General features: G+C 42.9%; 1 protein-coding gene across 1 annotated transcript in view; it reads right to left on the reverse strand.

Moving 5' to 3' along the window:
• METTL14 (methyltransferase 14, N6-adenosine-methyltransferase non-catalytic subunit) overlaps window positions 1–18,165 on the reverse strand; it is a 202,156-nt gene that overhangs the window by 44,807 nt on the left and 139,184 nt on the right. The window contains exon 8 of the mRNA XM_078675944.1: window positions 2,651–2,743. Coding sequence (XP_078532070.1) covers window positions 2,651–2,743 — 93 coding nt within the window. The remainder of the gene's footprint in view (window positions 1–2,650; window positions 2,744–18,165) is intronic.

The following is an 18,165-nucleotide window of genomic DNA, read 5'->3' on the forward strand; positions in this document are numbered from 1 at the left end:
GATGTGCCAGCAGGCTTCGGCGTCGAAAGACTCTTTGCCAATGGAGATTTAATTACTGCCAACAATATCGGTGCACAGCCCAGAGTGGTCGGTGCCGAGCAAACTGGCTTAGCTGTTTTTTCGGGAGCCGAGCTAGGGCAGGACATAATGTTCAAAGTTTGTCCTCAGTGCCTACAATGGCCCGAAGGTAGTGCATGGCCTTTCGATAAGGCCTGCTCTGTGTAGGGGTCTGTGCAGCTGGTAATTCCTCGATTTCCAAGTGGGTGTTGTACTTTTCCTCTGAAGAGAACACTTCTTCATCAGCTGCTGACACCTCGGCATGGTGTTTAGAACACTCTTCCCAACCGAAGAGGTCCATGGATCGTCACTGCCCCTCTGGAACATCTCTAAACGTTGGGCCCAATGGTCACGAACAGTCTTTTTGGATCTAAAGGAACGTTGTGCTCAAGCTTGTTGTGCTCAGGAGATAGACAAAGGTTACAGACCCAATGTAGGTCAGTCCTAGGGTAATTTGAATGGCATCGTGAACAAAAGTTGAAAGGCGTTTGTTCCATCACCCTCTTAACATTTTATAGTACAGTTACTAAGACCAAGAAACCAGGCTCCAAAGGGTGAGGAGTATGTGGGCTGAAGCCTTAATGAATCTGAGAAAGAGCTGGATCCCAGTACTGTGGAGTCGGTGGTAGCACCAATGGAGGAATGACCGGAGAAGCTAGCAGCACAGACTGTGGTGTGTGACCGAGAGTCAGAATTTGAAGTGGTCCAAGCAGGCTTTGCCCAGGGTCAGGTGGCACTGAGGGAGGGCCAGTCAGTGAATAATTTGGCTGGAGTCCTTGCTGGGTTTGTGGAGCCAGGAGGCAAAATATCTGCAACATGGCCGATATGAAGGCCTCAAATTGCAGTAGCGTCGACAATGGCCTGGGGAATTCGGGGCACATTGGATTCAGGGTTGGTATTGGGTCCAAGAAGGAAGGTAAAGCCGGAGTCTGGTTTCTGGAAAGCCAACTGAGAAACCTCTCCAGGGACCTGGAATTTCTGGGCATCAATAGCCATGCATACTTTTCCTATGCTTTTTTTACTTGTCTTTTGACTTTCTTGATGTTGATGATCTTGACAAGGAACAATTCTTTTGACCTGGTTTGTTCCTTGTCATAGTCTTACTTCTTTTGCTTAGCAGCTTAGTTTAGGAACCCTCTCCCTGATGGGTTTGAAGGTCACCTGGAAGCATTTTTCCCTTGCTCTACTAGTATGTTTGGTGTGGAGGAACCCCAAGCAGATATGTAACTGACATCTGCTCCTAGTATGCGTGAAACAGTCTAAAACGTATTGTCTTTGATGGCAACTTTCTCACCTGTTGACATGCAGGAGTTTTGCAAAAGTTTTGCTGATCCAGTGTAGCCCCTGGGGAGATTGGCAAGGCAAGAACTCAAGAGTCCAGAAGTACACATCAGAATGCATGCACAACAATAAGTTAACTGAAGAGTATTCTCTGGTACTCCTTCTACAATTTGGAATTCAATAATTATAGCATCCTTTTAGTTTTTGAAACTGTAACATGACAGATTTTTTCTCTTCCAATAAAGTGGTGTTTATTTTCTTCAAAAGCTTTCTGCTTTCCCAGCTTTCTTCTTCACTGGCTGCACAATCAGGAAAACCTGTGCCTGAACTAGTGTCATTCACAGGCACTCTAAAGATGCAAAGGCACCTTAGGCAGCAAGGATTGTAACATCAAGTGCCATCATTAGGTCACTTGAAGTAATAGTTAACTCCCACTCAAATGTCAAGTCCATTTTTAATCAAATTAATTATACACTTTACCCTTATTTGGTTGCCCTTATTGTGTACCACAGCACAAAACAGTGTTCTACATCAAAATGCTGACTGATTAAATGATAAGGGATATCTTTCTCTTGTAGCTTAGGCCTCTAAAAATGACATCTTATATGTAAGTGTGTGCATTTGAGGATTATATCATGATCCAAATTATTATGTGCTTACAATTTACTTAAAATTATACAGATCTGTATTGGGCGGGACATTTACCATCTCAAGCCACATATTACAACCTCCAAGTAGAACCCAGAATGAATACCTCCAACAGGATTGGTTAGAAGAACTCATATCAGGTTTCTACCAATAGATTTCAGAACGTAAAGTGTGTAAATACTGGTGTTGGACAATGATCACTCCTTTCACTTTAAAAAGTGCTTATGCAGTAATGATTCCACACTTAAGTGAAATGTGGCAAACGTATTCTGTAACCATCTTGTGTTTCCTGAACAGCAGCAACTCACAACCTATAATTAAGCAGTGTTTCAAGAAGAGCAAAAACATATGACAGTTGAAAGAAATGTCAATCTAGAAGATGAAAACGTGTTTATTTTTGGTGCAAATTAAGTGAAGCGGATGAATAAGCTGACATTTTGATGAGTATCTGTTTTGTGTAATGCCTGAAAGTTGTATTAATGTTGCCACTTCATGGATAATCTCTTCCTTCCCATTACTCAATGGCAATAATTAATGAACTAAGGCAGGAGAATGTAATGCCCTTTATGAGACCATCTGCCCAGCACACGATTGCCCTAAAAATACACATCTAAAAAAAATATATTCAATAATAATAAATGGGAATGCTAGGGAGCCTACTTACCACTCTACCATAATCCAAGCCCTCGCCAGAGCCACACCACAGGAAGACGAAGGCCCTGAGGTCTGCAATCTCCTCAATGCCAAGGTTCATAATCTGAAAACAAGTTAAAACAAATCATCATGAGCAATTATGAGCATCTCCTGTTTAAGCAGATGGCAATAAATGTACTATAGAGTTTCTTTTTAAGCAGATGGCAATAAATGTACTATAGAGTTTCTTTTGGTACAGAAAAGGGTGTATACTTACTGCTCAATAAAAGATTGACTTGAATTGTTAAGTCTAAATCTTTAACCAGGAAAAAGGTACAAACTACATTTAAGTGACAGAAGGTAAAATTATGTATAAAAACCAGAAAGAGCAACTTCGAAAGCAATAAACTGTTTTTGACATAATAAAACACCCTGAAAACTCCTGAACTGTAACAAACATTGATTCTCTATCTCTCTCTTGCATCTTGGAACATAGCGGCAGGCTGAAGCGACCTATCGCAAGACCATGATCAGACCCTCGCATAACTCGAGGAAGTAGTATGAAGCGTAAAAGCTTTTATTAATTTGTTTTCAAATTTACTGCCTCTTGGGAATGTCTCCTTCTCTTTAGGTCTCTTTAAGTTGTTCCCCAATGCTCCCCATGCCCCCAATGCTCCCCCATACATCCTGCAAGCAAAAGACAGGACTCAGGAATATGACGCAGCCAGTCAGGGGGGTCAGAGCAGCACAGCACCTCCACCAGGACAGGAAGGAAGTGCAGCGGATAGCCTTGTATGGTAGCATATGCAGTGTCCGCACAGTAGCTGCACACCGGGTGCAGGGAGGAAACAAAAATGCAGGAACTTGCCCAAATAATTCCCAGCAAACCGTTAAGTCGGAAGAGTCAGGGAAAACTCCTGTTGAAAGGACAACTGGAGGCTTTGCTAAAGAATAGCAGAGAGTAAAACATTTGATGGAAGTAGGTGAATGTCTAGTATCAAGGCAAGGGGAGGACGATGTTGCATTGGAGAATAACATTCAGTGTTTTGACAAAGGGTCAGAGGCTGGGAAGAGAATTTAGAAAAAAAGATATTCACTTAGATTCCCAAATATAAGTCCCACAAGTCCACTGACTCCGACAAAGCAACAGGGTAACCCCAAAGAAGGGAGTCTGAAAACTCTTGAACGGAGAGCTAAATACTAGTGGGGAGTCAGTAAAACAATCCTGAAAAACAGAGAGGGAACCTCTACGCTATGTTCCTAAACCTACATCATTCTTACGTCTCTATTTTAAAATAGGAACAGAAGAACTATAGAGAAGGAAACCACCATTACTATTTCTATCAGGATTAAAAGAGATTGAAGGTAAAAGAGTTAAGATGAAGCTGTCAACTAGAAGGAACATATAGGAAATTGCCTGCATAACTGTAGGAAGCTGGCTCTGTATATAGTGGACCAAAACGAGGTACACCGTGTAAAAAGTCTAGGCAACCCCTTATTTGTTTACAAAGGCAAAAAAGCGAATACTAAATGCTCTTTTAGGTAGTGTGGGCGAGCACTTTATGCTCATCATAGGGTAGTATTAAGCATCTGTCGTACTAACAAAAACAATACATGAAACACACACTCAAGAATAAATCCAAGACCAATTTAGAAAACTAAATCGCATTTTATGTAAATTTTGATACCAAGGTCTTCGCTATACAAGTAAGTACTTTTTTAAATATCATTTTTTACAGGCAAGTAAAATGTTCTCTTTTTTTTTTTTTGCAGTTTTTATATAGCGCGAACTAGAACCGAACCGAATCAGTTATCAGAGCGCTTTACATAGCACCAGTTACTTTACATGAGGACACACTTTCATTTTTTTTTTTTTTTTTTTTTTTTTAGGCACGGGGAGATTAAGTGATTTGCCCAGAATCACAGGGGGTTTTTGGCGTTGTTACCGAGACTCGAACCCAGATCCCCAGGTCCGAGGTCGAGCGCCTTAGCCGTTAGGCCAACCCCTCTCCCCTCTCTCTCTCTCTCTTAAATTATTCTTTTCGCAGCACCGCTTTCCTATGGGAAAAAAGGCACATGTTGCATACAGTTATTTAAGGTTCTTTTCTGGGGGTCTCCTTCTGGACTTTCGGTCATAGGGGCTCAAGGTCAAAAGTACCATCAGAAGTTACTCATTACCTAACCTGGGGCATCCAGGTGCAGAGGTGCTGGCCGGGTTGGTAGGTCGGTGCACAGTAGATAAGTTGGCTGGGCTCTGTGCGTCTAAGGCCTTTGCAGATGCCGGTCTTGCCTGTGGAAGTTGCAAAATCAGGACAGCAGGGCCACTGTGGAATAGGGTCTCTATGGTGCGGACGTCCTTCTATGGATACTTGGTCTTGGTGCTGTTAGAGTCCCGAATGGACTTAAAAAGGCCTTTTTTTGCTGTAAGGGGTCCTGTAAACAGGACTCTTCAGAGCCTGTTGCTCAGCTGCCAGACGAGTCACTCAGTCATGTTTGTAGAGACTGGTACAGGCAGGCAGGGTTTGGCACCAAATGTCCACAGCAGATCTTCAGTTCTCCTTCTCTTGTGGCCCTTCTTTGTCCTCTTCTTCTGGATCCATCAAATTCGGAGTTCCTGGAACCAGAGGTGCCCCAAATACTCAATTTAGGGGCAGTAAGGGGAGTGACAGGTAATAGCCAATAGGCTACCTACCTTTAGGGTGACTACACCCTCCATATGACCACTTCCTGTGGGAAGTGGGCAAAAGCCTGACCCAGTGAGCCTAATTCCACCAAACACCAAGGTGGTGGAATTCTTGTTTTCGTGTTCACATCAGGTAGCCCACCTTAGTAGCGGTACCAGCCTGATTAGAGAACACGCCTCCTGACTAGCTAATTTTCTCACCTGTCGTGGTGTCAAATGGGCCTCAGGGCAGGAAGTGGCATCTCCCAAGTATGGAGTAACCCGGGATCGCGTATCAAAAGCAGCAAAGGCCTTTGAAGCCTCCTGCCTTGATATGGCCATCCTGCTTAGAAGAGGTGACACCTACAGCCGGAGCAGGCATTGTTTCTGTCGTCAGAGAGCGTCGGCTCTCACCTGCAGGGTTCAGAAACCTGTCTGTGGTGGCAGGCTGGTCTTCACCAGTCAGCCAGTACACTAGAGGTTGGTAGGTTTTTAGGGGGCATCTCTAAAGTGCCCTCTGGGTGCATGTATTAATAAATCCATCTCTGAAATCAGATGGGCTTATTATTATAATATGTTTGATACCAAACATCTTTAGTTTCAGTGAAGCCATCATGTAGCTGGGGAACTTGTAATCACCAGTGCCCAGACCATATACTCAAGAAGGTTTACTGTTCACTGGCAATGTCCAAGAATCGACATGAACATCACAGGGGCATATCTGCTCATGCAGATATGTCCTCCTATGTAATAATGTAATAATATGACTCCTGCCTTAGGGCTGAACGGTTTGCTGTAGGGGTGCCATACTTATATTACATACAGTGTCTGCAGGCATAGAACACAGGAGGGTGCTATGTTGTGTCTTAACTTTTCTCTGCACCATGTCACACAGCCTGTAATGGCAGTTTGTAGGAGTGTGCTGAGGTGTCCGTTTGGGTGGCACAATACATGTTGTGGCTCTTAGGGACCCTCTTTAGCCTCCCTGCCCTACGTACCAGGGAGTGCTAAAGGTATAGCTAACTGGGGGGGGGGGGGGGGGGGGAACAACTGAACAGTTTTAGAGACAGAGATCTGGCACTGGAGATCTAGATAGCAGGAACCCAGTGTACATCTTTCAAAATTACATCAAATAGCAGGCAAAAAGTGGGGGTGACCATGCAAAAAAGGGGCACATTTCTACAAGAACCATTAATCCCTCCAGTGACAGAAGCAGGTCAAGCCACAGAGGTAGTTCAGGACATAATGCAAGACCGAGGGAATTGAAGAGGCTAGGATTCCGGTCTGTGAAGAAGAGGAGGAAACTGCCCTGGTAACCCCAACTGGCATAAGCATCAGTAATTAATACGCTATGGTGACTGAGCTAGAATCTAATAGTGAAGCTAATAGAGTCACCAGGATGTCAGGAGCGGCCACAAGGAGACTTACTGGGGGGAAACAGGGTTCAAGTAGAGAGCTGTCAGAAGTATTGTGAGGTTGAGGTTAGCCTTGACCACCTTCACTCTACCCTACCCATTCCTTCTCCCCCATTCATTATCTATCACTGGGGATCAAAGTAGTTTCACTATTTCTGAGAAGAATCAAAAAGGCATCTAAGAGACATGCACCACACTGGGAAAAAATGGATTACTTAACTATCCGTACACAATTCAACCCCTTTGGCGCGGCCGTGATTCTGCGCCTATGAGGCACTTCTAAAGAGTGGGCGGGATCATGACGGCCCCCAGCCATCATCAGCACACGCCCACCGTGATGCATGACGGATGGGGGCAGTCAGCATGGAAGGGGTTAAAAAAAATGTTTGATAAAAAAAATAAAACAAGAAGCAAAAAAACAAAAACAAATCCAGGCAGAAAATTGCAACTCTTGAACACTATGATAAAAGGCTTGCAGAGAAACTAGTAAATCTATACAGGAGGAATAGTTTAAAGAAAAAAAAAAAAAAAATATATATATATATATATATATATATATATATATATACATATTTGAAGAAGAAAGTCTCACACCGAGGCAAGACAGAACGCCAGTGTCGATCAGGCCAACTTGTCTGCAGGGGCCTCTGTAAATTGCTGCTGGCTGGCAATTATCAATGTCCGGAAAACCCTCCTGAAAGAAAGGCACTGGCGTTCTGTCTTGCCTCGGTGTGAGACTTTCTTCTTCAAGTTATTGATACTGATTAGACCCACCCCAGCCAATAGGGAGTAACACTGCGGTGTCGGAGTCACTAGCTCCGCATTGGGAGAGACGCACTGTCGGACTTTCCCCCGTATAACTGTTCCCTGAAGACGAAGGTTATGCAGTTGGGGACCCGAGGAAGCTGCACATTGAAGGGTTCACGGCAACAGCGAGAGAAGTGATCGAGCGCTACTTTGAGGGTCGCGCTTCCATTTGGCTGCCCTTTCCTGGTTTCACATTGCATGCTGGGATCAGAAGTGCTTTGCACTCTAAAGACACGGTGATTGGTGCTGTCCGGCATCATCTAGGGCGGAGCGTCCTACAAATGAGGCAATGTGTGAACTATCAACTAATTGACAGGCACTCGACCATCCTGCTGAGTACCACGCTGGGCGCTGACGGAGCTACACAGCGGAAATGCCTACGCCCGGAGTGCCGTCCAAACCTTTCAATAAATCAGCCTTCAAATTGTTCCCCGTTGTGGCCTCTGCCTTTCTTTCAGGAGGGTTTTCCGGATATATACATATATATATATATATATATATATATATATATATGTGTGTATATATATATATATATATACACATATATATATATATATATATATATATATATATATATATATATATATATATATATATATATATATATATATATATATATATATATATATATATATATATATACAGCCAAAAACCTTCTCCTTGGTAAGAAAAGCAATCCGGGCCACTTAGAAATGCAAAGCGTGTTTATTCAATGGCTTCCTCGACGCGTTTCGCAGGTGAAACCTGCTTTATCACGAGACAGAAACCAAATACCAAGTGCTCTTTAAATACAGTCACATGTTTGTTCAATTCACATCCATGGAAAACAGACTAGTAGGTGTATCTGCGGGCTGAGTTTGTTACTCTTAGAGGTTGATAAGTGACAATAATAATGAAGGCTGCAAAATACGTTATAAAGTCAGACACGCAAAATGCAGTAAATTAAATTAAATCAACTGGACTGAAGTTATACAAGCTGCAAATGCATAATAACATTAGTGAGCAGAGCACGTTAAGGAATTATAACACAGGCTTCTCAATGTAAACCCAAGGAGCTAATACACCATTATTCATGCGTTATGATTACCGCCCAAGTGGGCTAAATAAGTTTATCATAATTCCTTTCACCATACAAACTGGCATAATGCGGTAAAGCCCAAGTGGGCATAAGTTGCTCATAGTCTCAATTCAAATAGTCCATATCAATAGTCTTATGTAATCAGGTGCTCCCAGAGGTCGAACAGATTCCCAATTATGATCACCAACAGATTCTGTAGACCAAAAATTAAGAAACACAAAGATCAGTGACTGTTCTTTCGGTGCAAAAGTGATAAATAAATGGTTAAAAACAGCAGGTATGTATATACACAGTAAGCTCACACTTTAACCCAAGTGGACATTTAATTCCTCATGCAAATTATGACCATTAGGTTGGGTCGTCCTATATTTGATAATGAGTCTGGACTCAAGTCTCCTCATCTCCTTTATACGATCTCCTCCTCTCTCTCTTATCGGCACTGTCTCCAGTACACAGAAGGACAACATATTGACATTGCTATTGTGGTGTGTAGCAAAATGCCTCGCAATGGGGTACTGTCTGTCTACGTTTGATATTGCCCGCATATGTTCCAGCACTCTTTTCTTGGCCTGATGTTTAGAGCTGCCAATATAGCATAATTGGCAGGGACATTGCAGAGCGTATATGACATGGTCTGTTAGGCAAGTAACATGTTTGGTGATTTTGAATTTGTTGGTGTCTTTCGATAACTGTATCTCCTTCAAGTTTTACTGTTGCGACAGGCTTTACACCTGCCGCAAGTGTAAAAACCTTGCACCGGAATTCTAGGCTTCACTATCTTGGGTAAGAGAGTGGAGCAGAGAAGGTCATTGAGGGACTTGGGTCTCCTGAAAGTCAGTTGGGGATGATCAGAAATTTCAGGGGCTAGGTCTTTATCTAGCTTCAGTATATTCCAGTATTTACTGAGTGCTTTCCTCACTTCTTTGGAATCACAGTGATAGTCCGTGATAAATCTACTCATATTTTTCGAGGGTGATTGGGTTTCTTCCTTTCTAGTTTTAAGTAGGCTGGTTCTCTCTCGCTTATTAGCCTTAGCTAGGGCATTCATTATGCATTTTCTTCCATATCCTCGTTCCTTGAATCTGTCGCTCATCAGAGTTATTTCTCTTTTATAGTCAGTTTCGTTCGAGCAATTTCTTTTTGCCCTCAGAAATTCTCCTACAGGATAGAGTTGATCAGATTAGTGGGGTGACAGCTGGAGGCATGTAGCAGACTATTGCCTGCTGTACTCTTCCTAAATAGAGTCGTGGTAAGGTTATTGTTTTTATTTTCGACTTTAACATCTAGGAACTCAATGACTGTGGGATCTATATGGCTTGTAAAGCTGAGGTTGAAATTGTTTGTGTTCAGGTCTTTAACAAATTCCAATGCTTCATTCTGGCTGCCGTTCCAGATGATAAAAATATCATCTATGTAGCGGAGTCAGCACACAATTTTTTTAAGGAATGCTTCGGATTTATAGACCACTTTCTCTTCCCATAGTCCCAAGTACAGACAGGCAAAGCTGGGCGCCAGACAAGTCCCCATTGCGGTGCCCAGTAGCTGGTGGTAAACTGTATTATTAAAAAGGAAGTAGTTCTTGGTAAGGCATGAATATGCCATTTCAAGAAGCATCTCAGTATGTAGGAGGTAGGAGATAGACCGTGTTTTGAAGAAATGCCTGCATGCTTCGATACCTTGCTGTTGGGGGATGCAGGTATAGAGGCTGCTGACATCCAGGGTCATAAACAGCCAGTCGGGGTTCCAGGACATGTCATTAATTTTTTGTAGGAAGTGACCGGAGTCCCTAAGGTACGAGGGTAAATTTTGCACCAAGGGCTGTGGGAAAAAGTCTACGTATCTAGAGGTGTTTTCCCAACAACTCCCTCTAGATGATACGATAGGCCTCCCTGGGGGGTCAGTCATGCTTTTGTGGACCTTTGGTAGGAGGTAGAGCGCTGGTATTTTGGGGTGTTTGTTAAGGATAAAGTTGAACTCATCCTTACTGATCAACTCACTTTCTCTCCATTTATTAAGTTGCTCTGTGTACTCTGAAACGCAGTCAAGATAAGTAGCCCTGCTGCTTTTTTCATACTTGGTACAGTCGCTCAATTGTGACAAACCCTCCTTGATGTATAGGTCTCGAGGAAGCACCACAATATTTCCCCCTTTATCCGATCTTTTGATCACAATACTTTTGTCATCGTTAAGGGATTTAATCGCTTTAAATTGTACATTTGTGAGATTACATTTTACATAATTATTGCGCTTAGACAATCTTTCAAATTCTTTCATCATCGCCTTCTCAAAGATGTCAATTGATTCATTTACAATCTGTGGCATAAATATAGATTTAGGCCTAAAGTTGCTGTTATACTTTAAACCAATGTTAATCTCATCACTAATCAGATTCAGCATAGGGCTGTTAGGTATGTCCAAGTCCCCCTCCAGTTCGTGGAGTAGATGCAGCGTTTCTACATCTGCGCCTGTGATACTGGTGGGCACTTGTACTGGCTCCTGAACATTAGTGGTAAGTTTCGTAGCATGCCATTTCTTTAAGCGCAATTTGCGGGTAAAATAGAAGAGATCAATACGACTCTGGGTATAGTCAAAGGTAGAGGTAGGGCAAAAAGAAAGTCCCAGGGACAATACCTCTTTCTCTGCTGTGGTCAGCTTCCTGGTCGATAAATTGATTACTGTGTTCGAATCCATCATTTCCCTCTCCTCTGGCCCCTTGTCCTTGATCCTACTGGGCTCGATATGTTGCTGGTAATCATTGTATTGCTTTTGCCTGCGCCTTTCCCGCCTTGACCGCGTCCTTTTGTTCCTCCGGTTGGTTTGTTTTGCCCTGTTAGTCTTCCTTGGGCAACCATTGCGTATTCCATTAAAATTTTGTCTTTTGGGCTCATCAGCTCCGGGTTCTGTGTTCTTAGTATGGTTGGCCCCGCAGGAGCAGTAGTTTGCTCCCTTGCGTTATCCGGGCTCCTTGATGTTGTTGGTGCAGTGGCTCCCTCCGTTTGTGGAAGTTGCATGGTTTCTCGTGTAATGACTGTTGTTCTGAGATGATCATATCTCTTAGCAAAGGTCAGTACTTGGCCTTGCTCATAGTCATTTCGATCTCTGAGAAACTTGCTTTCTTTTTTATCCCGTATTTCCTTCTCTAATTTCTCCAACTTAGTGTCGAATTTGGCCATCTCACTCTCAAAGTCTTTCTCATCATCATAAAGATTTTTCAGTTGATTTGTAATGGTCTCTATTTCTTCCGCCAGTTTTTCGCAGCGTTTATTGGCGTCTTTTACGAGAATTTTGATCATTCTTATGGAGCATTCGTGACTGTTCCCCGCCCATTCTTCCACCATATCAGGATCAGGGTCTGAGAATGTTGGGGTAGTGTATATTCGCAATCCTCTAGGTATTCTATTCACCTCAATATACTTTTGAAGTGTGGTGGCTTCCCACCATTTACTTTGCTCAGCCACTAATAGTTTCCATAGGGTATTCCAGAGATTTTGTTTATTGGGGCCTGTGTTCCTCCGATTAACATTCTCAGAGGCGTTGCTGGTTTCAGGAGTGTCCAGATCAGTAAACATGCGGCTTGCTGCTTCATACCGCCGTTGGTTTCTATTAGAAGCCATTGCAGGTTCAATTAGTTGGTTTCCGCGGAAAAAGGTTACCTTCCGCCCGCTTAGCTTTCGTGATCACGTTTCCGTAGAGATATACGTTGCGTGTATCAAGCCTTTAAACGTGTTGAACTAAAGAGCGCTGATATTGGTTTCCGCTCGTGTTATATGTTTTACAACAGATTGAGTTCACCGTGGTGTGCAGAGGGGAGCGCATTCACTCACCATTGAAGTCGGGTGTGACAGCTCAGATCTCCGTTGGCAAACACCGCAGTAAAAGTCATTCGGTTATGGAGACGTATTCTCCCCAAGTTACCGCAAGTTCGTTTGTTGTAGAAACAGCGCTGACACAAAGTATCCGTGTCTAGTTCAAACAGGTGGGCGGGGTTCAAATCAAGTAATCCAACCAGACGAGTCGCTTTAGAACCCTGCCGCTTTTCCAAAGGCGGGCCCCGGATGGGATAGCGAGTCCCTATGCATACAGCCAAAAACCTTCTCCTTGGTAAGAAAAGCAATCCGGGCCACTTAGAAATGCAAAGCGTGTTTATTCAATGGCTTCCTCGACGCGTTTCGCAGGTGAAACCTGCTTTATCACGAGACAGAAACCAAATACCAAGTGCTCTTTAAATACAGTCACATGTTTGTTCAATTCACATCCATGGAAAACAGACTAGTAGGTGTATCTGCGGGCTGAGTTTGTTACTCTTAGAGGTTGATAAGTGACAATAATAATGAAGGCTGCAAAATACGTTATAAAGTCAGACACGCATTATAACACAGGCTTCTCAATGTAAACCCAAGGAGCTAATACACCATTATTCATGCGTTATGATTGTGTATTAGCTCCTTGGGTTTACATTGAGAAGCCTGTGTTATAATTCCTTAACGTGCTCTGCTCACTAATGTTATTATGCATTTGCAGCTTGTATAACTTCAGTCCAGTTGATTTAATTTAATTTACTGCATTTTGCGTGTCTGACTTTATAACGTATTTTGCAGCCTTCATTATTATTGTCACTTATCAACCTCTAAGAGTAACAAACTCAGCCCGCAGATACACCTACTAGTCTGTTTTCCATGGATGTGAATTGAACAAACATGTGACTGTATTTAAAGAGCACTTGGTATTTGGTTTCTGTCTCGTGATAAAGCAGGTTTCACCTGCGAAACGCGTCGAGGAAGCCATTGAATAAACACGCTTTGCATTTCTAAGTGGCCCGGATTGCTTTTCTTACCAAGGAGAAGGTTTTTGGCTGTATGCATAGGGACTCGCTATCCCATCCGGGGCCCGCCTTTGGAAAAGCGGCAGGGTTCTAAAGCGACTCGTCTGGTTGGATTACTTGATTTGAACCCCGCCCACCTGTTTGAACTAGACACGGATACTTTGTGTCAGCGCTGTTTCTACAACAAACGAACTTGCGGTAACTTGGGGAGAATACGTCTCCATAACCGAATGACTTTTACTGCGGTGTTTGCCAACGGAGATCTGAGCTGTCACACCCGACTTCAATGGTGAGTGAATGCGCTCCCCTCTGCACACCACGGTGAACTCAATCTGTTGTAAAACATATAACACGAGCGGAAACCAATATCAGCGCTCTTTAGTTCAACACGTTTAAAGGCTTGATACACGCAACGTATATCTCTACGGAAACGTGATCACGAAAGCTAAGCGGGCGGAAGGTAACCTTTTTCCGCGGAAACCAACTAATTGAACCTGCAATGGCTTCTAATAGAAACCAACGGCGGTATGAAGCAGCAAGCCGCATGTTTACTGATCTGGACACTCCTGAAACCAGCAACGCCTCTGAGAATGTTAATCGGAGGAACACAGGCCCCAATAAACAAAATCTCTGGAATACCCTATGGAAACTATTAGTGGCTGAGCAAAGTAAATGGTGGGAAGCCACCACACTTCAAAAGTATATTGAGGTGAATAGAATACCTAGAGGATTGCGAATATACACTACCCCAACATTCTCAGACCCTGATCCTGATATGGTGGAAGAATGGGCGGGGAACAGTCACGAATGCTCCATAAGAATGCTCAAAATTCTCGTAAAAGACGCCAATAAACACTGCGAAAAACTGGCGGAAGAAATAGAGGCCATTACAAATCAACTGAAAAATCTTTATGATGATGAGAAAGACTTTGAGAGTGAGATGGCCAAATTCGACACTAAGTTGGAGAAATTAGAGAAGGAAATACGGGATAAAAAAGAAAGCAAGTTTCTCAGAGATCGAAATGACTATGAGCAAGGCCAAGTACTGACCTTTGCTAAGAGATATGATCATCTCAGAACAACAGTCATTACACGAGAAACCATGCAACTTCCACAAACGGAGGGAGCCACTGCACCAACAACATCAAGGAGCCCGGATAACGCAAGGGAGCAAACTACTGCTCCTGCGGGGCCAACCATACTAAGAACACAGAACCCGGAGCTGATGAGCCCAAAAGACAAAATTTTAATGGAATACGCAATGGTTGCCTAAGGAAGACTAACAGGGCAAAACAAACCAACCGGAGGAACAAAAGGACGCGGTCAAGGCGGGAAAGGCGCAGGCAAAAGCAATACAATGATTACCAGCAACATATCGAGCCCAGTGGGATCAAGGACAAGGGGCCAGAGGAGAGGGAAATGATGGATTCGAACACAGTAATCAATTTATCGACCAGGAAGCTGACCACAGCAGAGAAAGAGGTATTGTCCCTGGGACTTTCTTTTTGCCCTACCTCTACCTTTGACTATACCCAGAGTCGTATTGATCTCTTCTATTTTACCCGCAAATTGCGCTTAAAGAAATGGCATGCTACGAAACTTACCACTAATGTTCAGGAGCCAGTACAAGTGCCCACCAGTATCACAGGCGCAGATGTAGAAACGCTGCATCTACTCCACGAACTGGAGGGGGACTTGGACATACCTAACAGCCCTATGCTGAATCTGATTAGTGATGAGATTAACATTGGTTTAAAGTATAACAGCAATTTTAGGCCTAAATCTATATTTATGCCACAGATTGTAAATGAATCAATTGACATCTTTGAGAAGGCGATGATGAAAGAATTTGAAAGATTGTCTAAGCGCAATAATTATGTAAAATGTAATCTCACAAATGTACAATTTAAAGCGATTAAATCCCTTAACGATGACAAAAGTATTGTGATCAAAAGATCGGATAAAGGGGGAAATATTGTGGTGCTTCCTCGAGACCTATACATCAAGGAGGGTTTGTCACAATTGAGCGACTGTACCAAGTAAGAAAAAAACAGCAGCAGGGCTACTTATCTTGACTGCGTTTCAGAGTACACAGAGCAACTTAATAAATGGAGAGAAAGTGAGTTGATCAGTAAGGATGAGTTCAACTTTATCCTTAACAAACACCCCAAAATACCGGCGCTCTACCTCCTACCAAAGGTCCACAAAAGCATGACTGACCCCCCAGGGAGGCCTATCGTATCATCTAGAGGGAGTTGTTGGGAAAACACCTCTAGATACGTAGACTTTTTCCTACAGCCCTTGGTGCAAAATTTACCCTCGTACCTTAGGGACTCCGGTCACTTCCTACAAAAAATTAATGACATGTCCTGGAACCCCGACTGGCTGTTTATGACCCTGGATGTCAGCAGCCTCTATACCTGCATCCCCCAACAGCAAGGTATCGAAGCATGCAGGCATTTCTACAAAACACGGTCTATCTCCTACCTCCTACATACTGAGATGCTTCTTGAAATGGCATATTCATGCCTTACCAAGAACTACTTCCTTTTTAATAATACAGTTTACCACCAGCTACTGGGCACCGCGATGGGGACTTGTCTGGCGCCCAGCTTTGCCTGTCTGTACTTGGGACTATGGGAAGAGAAAGTGGTCTATAAATCCGAAGCATTCCTTAAAAAAATTGTGTGCTGGCTCCGCTACATAGATGATATTTTTATCATCTGGAACGGCAGCCAGAATGAAGCATTGGAATTTGTTAAAGACCTGAACACAAACAATTTCAACCTCAGCTTTACAAGCCATATAGATCCCACAGTCATTGAGTTCCTAGATGTTAAAGTCGAAAATAAAAACAATAACCTTACCACGACTCTATTTAGGAAGAGTACAGCAGGCAATAGTCTGCTACATGCCTCCAGCTGTCACCCCACTAATCTGATCAACTCTATCCCTGTAGGAGAATTTCTGAGGGCAAAAAGAAATTGCTCGAACGAAACTGACTATAAAAGAGAAATAACTCTGATGAGCGACAGATTCAAGGAACGAGGATATGGAAGAAAATGCATAACGAATGCCCTAGCTAAGGCTAATAAGCGAGAGAGAACCAGCCTACTTAAAACTAGAAAGGAAGAAACCCAATCACCCTCGAAAAATATGAGTAGATTTATCACGGACTATCACTGTGATTCCAAAGAAGTGAGGAAAGCACTCAGTAAATACTGGAATATACTGAAGCTAGATAAAGACCTAGCCCCTGAAATTTCTGATCATCCCCAACTGACTTTCAGGAGACCCAAGTCCCTCAATGACCTTCTCTGCTCCACTCTCTTACCCAAGATAGTGAAGCCTAGAATTCCGGTGCAAGGTTTTTACACTTGCGGCAGGTGTAAAGCCTGTCGCAACAGTAAAAACTTGAAGGAGATACAGTTATCGAAAGACACCAACAAATTCAAAATCACCAAACATGTTACTTGCCTAACAGACCATGTCATATACGCTCTGCAATGTCCCTGCCAATTATGCTATATTGGCAGCTCTAAACATCAGGCCAAGAAAAGAGTGCTGGAACATATGCGGGCAATATCAAACGTAGACAGACAGTACCCCATTGCGAGGCATTTTGCTACACACCACAATAGCAATGTCAATATGTTGTCCTTCTGTGTACTGGAGACAGTGCCGATAAGAGAGAGAGGAGGAGATCGTATAAAGGAGATGAGGAGACTTGAGTCCAGACTCATTATCAAATATAGGACGACCCAACCTAATGGTCATAATTTGCATGAGGAATTAAATGTCCACTTGGGTTAAAGTGTGAGCTTACTGTGTATATACATACCTGCTGTTTTTAACCATTTATTTATCACTTTTGCACCGAAAGAACAGTCACTGATCTTTGTGTTTCTTAATTTTTGGTCTACAGAATCTGTTGGTGATCATAATTGGGAATCTGTTCGACCTCTGGGAGCACCTGATTACATAAGACTATTGATATGGACTATTTGAATTGAGACTATGAGCAACTTATGCCCACTTGGGCTTTACCGCATTATGCCAGTTTGTATGGTGAAAGGAATTATGATAAACTTATTTAGCCCACTTGGGCGGTAATCATAACGCATGAATAATGGTGTATTAGCTCCTTGGGTTTACATTGAGAAGCCTGTGTTATAATTCCTTAACGTGCTCTGCTCACTAATGTTATTATGCATTTGCAGCTTGTATAACTTCAGTCCAGTTGATTTAATTTAATTTACTGCATTTTGCGTGTCTGACTTTATAACGTATTTTGCAGCCTTCATTATTATTGTCACTTATCAACCTCTAAGAGTAACAAACTCAGCCCGCAGATACACCTACTAGTCTGTTTTCCATGGATGTGAATTGAACAAACATGTGACTGTATTTAAAGAGCACTTGGTATTTGGTTTCTGTCTCGTGATAAAGCAGGTTTCACCTGCGAAACGCGTCGAGGAAGCCATTGAATAAACACGCTTTGCATTTCTAAGTGGCCCGGATTGCTTTTCTTACCAAGGAGAAGGTTTTTGGCTGTATGCATAGGGACTCGCTATCCCATCCGGGGCCCGCCTTTGGAAAAGCGGCAGGGTTCTAAAGCGACTCGTCTGGTTGGATATATATATATATATATATATATATCCAACAAAACCAGACCCCAAACTTGAAGAAGGCCAACCTGAAGATTGGTAGCAAGGCACAAGGTTTATTTGCAGCGTGCTGGTGGCAGATAGGCTCAGGAACA

The sequence above is a fragment of the Lissotriton helveticus genome, chromosome 2_1, assembly GCF_964261635.1.
Source record: "Lissotriton helveticus chromosome 2_1, aLisHel1.1, whole genome shotgun sequence".
Taxonomy (NCBI): domain Eukaryota; kingdom Metazoa; phylum Chordata; class Amphibia; order Caudata; family Salamandridae; genus Lissotriton; species Lissotriton helveticus.